Source organism: Triticum dicoccoides, chromosome 7A (genome assembly GCF_002162155.2).
Source record: "Triticum dicoccoides isolate Atlit2015 ecotype Zavitan chromosome 7A, WEW_v2.0, whole genome shotgun sequence".
In the NCBI taxonomy this organism is placed as follows: Eukaryota; Viridiplantae; Streptophyta; class Magnoliopsida; order Poales; family Poaceae; genus Triticum; species Triticum dicoccoides.
This window is the reverse complement of record NC_041392.1, coordinates 566,710,346-566,712,793: the sequence shown is the minus strand read 5'-3', so window position 1 is coordinate 566,712,793 and position 2,448 is coordinate 566,710,346. Positions and strand designations below refer to the sequence as shown.

At 41.3% G+C, this 2,448-nt stretch overlaps 1 protein-coding gene across 1 annotated transcript in view; it reads right to left on the bottom strand.

The window, feature by feature from the left end:
* Positions 1 to 630: 630 nt before the first annotated feature.
* LOC119332469 (serine/arginine repetitive matrix protein 2-like) overlaps positions 631 to 2,448 on the bottom strand; it is a 4,945-nt gene continuing 3,127 nt past the window's right edge. The window contains exons 5-8 of the mRNA XM_037605652.1: positions 2,062 to 2,166; positions 1,852 to 1,992; positions 1,481 to 1,768; positions 631 to 1,214 (exon numbers count right to left, since the gene is read on the bottom strand). Of these exons, the coding sequence (XP_037461549.1) occupies positions 924 to 1,214; positions 1,481 to 1,768; positions 1,852 to 1,992; positions 2,062 to 2,166 (825 nt within the window). The 3' untranslated portion in view covers positions 631 to 923. The remainder of the gene's footprint in view (positions 1,215 to 1,480; positions 1,769 to 1,851; positions 1,993 to 2,061; positions 2,167 to 2,448) is intronic.

Sequence of the window (2,448 nt, the reverse complement as noted above, 5' to 3'; positions counted from 1 at the left end):
CTGCCACGGCGAAGCAGGAGGTGGAGGCCTCCGCGTGCGCGCATGCGTGCGTGCTACTTCGCCTCTGCCTACTGGCAGAGGTTGAAGACAGCCGCTCTGCCCCGGTGGGCTGGACTGGTGCAGCTGGGCCGGCTACAGGTAAGTGGCCCAGGTACGGGTCTTTCTCTCTCTCTCTCTTTTTCTAATTATCTCAGTTTTCTATTATTCTGTAAATTTAGGGCTTTAATAAAAATGCTCAGACACTTTCAAAAATCATGAAACTAATCATGGCTACTGTTTAGAATATATCCAACAGTAAACATTTTAGTTTATGATTATTTGAGCATTTGAAATATTTAATAGCATTTAAATGCCCAAATGAAAATACTATATGATTTAATTCAGTGACCAAATATGTCCTGCAAAAATATAGACCATTTTTGGTAGATGCTTCCACCTCAAACCAGAAATGTTGAACATTTTTAGAGGACATTTTGAGTTCAATGAAAAGGTTTTATTTTGACCCTAGTTGAATTCATTTGGTGCTAGGGCTTAGTCAATCTCCATCTCAGGTTTAAATGAAATTTAAACATGATGTAACACTCTAATGCATGCACTAGGCATTGTCGGAACTAGGGATGTGACACCAACTTAGGTGAATGTTCAGTTCTAGTCATACATTTGGCAAGATATTTCCTTTTTTACAACCATGCCTCATGCATCTTTCACTCAAAAGCTGTGACAGGATTCTATTAACCAAGCCAAAGGGTAGGTCAATTTCTGAAAGAAAAAACACAACTATGCCAAAGTTAGCTCCCAACTAAACAGGCCCTAAATCTACACACTTATTAGCCTAACTTAAGCCAATCAATCAATTAATCAATTGGGCACACTACATGTGTTCGCCGCCTGAACCCAACATGAGAATCCTATGCCATAATAATCTACATTATTGTCGACCTCCTGCATACGGTTAGACCGCCATAGTCGATTCTTTGCTTCTGACTCAATCGCTCAAAGAGGAAATCCTCGCTCCTCCGCAGATGCAGATAGTCGTCCATATGGAACGATGTGCCTCGCTTACTATCGGGGCAGCTGCTTAGGCGAGTCGCGGCCTCGTCGAACCTGGAAAGTAGTCCATCTTTCGAGCCAGCTGAGCTATCATGGTCTCCAGGGCTCCAGCTCCCACGGCTGCTCATGGTGTGACTGCTGGTGCTGCATGCAGTGCTTGCGTCCTGAAAGGAATGGTCCATCAGGGACTTGAAACAAGATTGTATGCTATAGCATACAGGACAGACAAGATTAATATAAGCTTGTCCATTTGTATAGTAGAACCCAATGGATTGTTGTCTGAAGGTTTACCTTAGAACAAGATAAATATAAGCTTGTCCATTTCCTTGTGTAAAATGAATTGTTGAAAACAACTACACAAGCGGTGCAACATAGTAGAAACTAACAGATTGATTTGCTATTCCACAAGAAATAGTTTAGACCATTTTACCTGTGTCTTGATTGTGGTTGGGGAGGCATGTAGATCGTTGCTAGTTTCCCATTGCAACCAGGGAAGGACAACACCATCTGACACAACAGGTGGTGCAACTTTCGGAAGGACTACATGAGTTTCCGCCATAGCACGAAGTACCACATCTCTTCTAGTTGAACTCGTGTCACTTCTTTCACCATCAAACGATGAAAAATCGGTATCTTCAACATTTGACAGGAAATCTTCAAAGTATAGCTCGGCCTCTTTGGTAAGGCATTTCGACATCCTTGCTCTATCATTGCTCCTCTGAAACAAATATACATGAAAAATTGAATTGTAGATTCTCAATAATAGAAGGGAGTATACAGCAAACGACCAAGAAAGCATACTCTTCTGCGTGGTGGCGGCCTCTCCGGTTTAACGTTCTTCTTAGTAGTAGGCAGTAATTCTTTAACTTTTTTTGTGAGTTCATGACCACGTTGTTCTTCGGCCGCCAATTGAGCTAGTAATTCCTGCTTCCTCTTCTCTGACTGCAAGACATTGAAAGAATTGAGCCTAAACACAGAAAGGAAAAACTTCTGGGTTCCATCAAATCATACCTCTTCCAACTTGCTAGTGTAGTTCCTACGGAGCTCACCAATAACCTGGGTTGGTTGCGCATTATCACTTCTTGCCTTTTCTGAAGGTTCAGATTTTGTCACGGCCTGGACAATGTATGGTCAAAGAAAAGATAATCGGAGTTACTGAATCGTATAATTAAATATGTATGAGTAACACTGAATATAATTACTGTAGGCAGCAGATGAGCAAGATAAGAGCTTTCAGTGTGGACAAACAGAAGGCATGAGTGATGACTATTCAACAGCTAAACTTTTTAGAATCCAGCTCCAAAGTATACTACAAACAGATTAGATTAAAGTTCATATTGATCAAAAGAGATGCTTTTGAAGCATCAATGTCATTAGTTAGTCCTCAACATTGCTTAC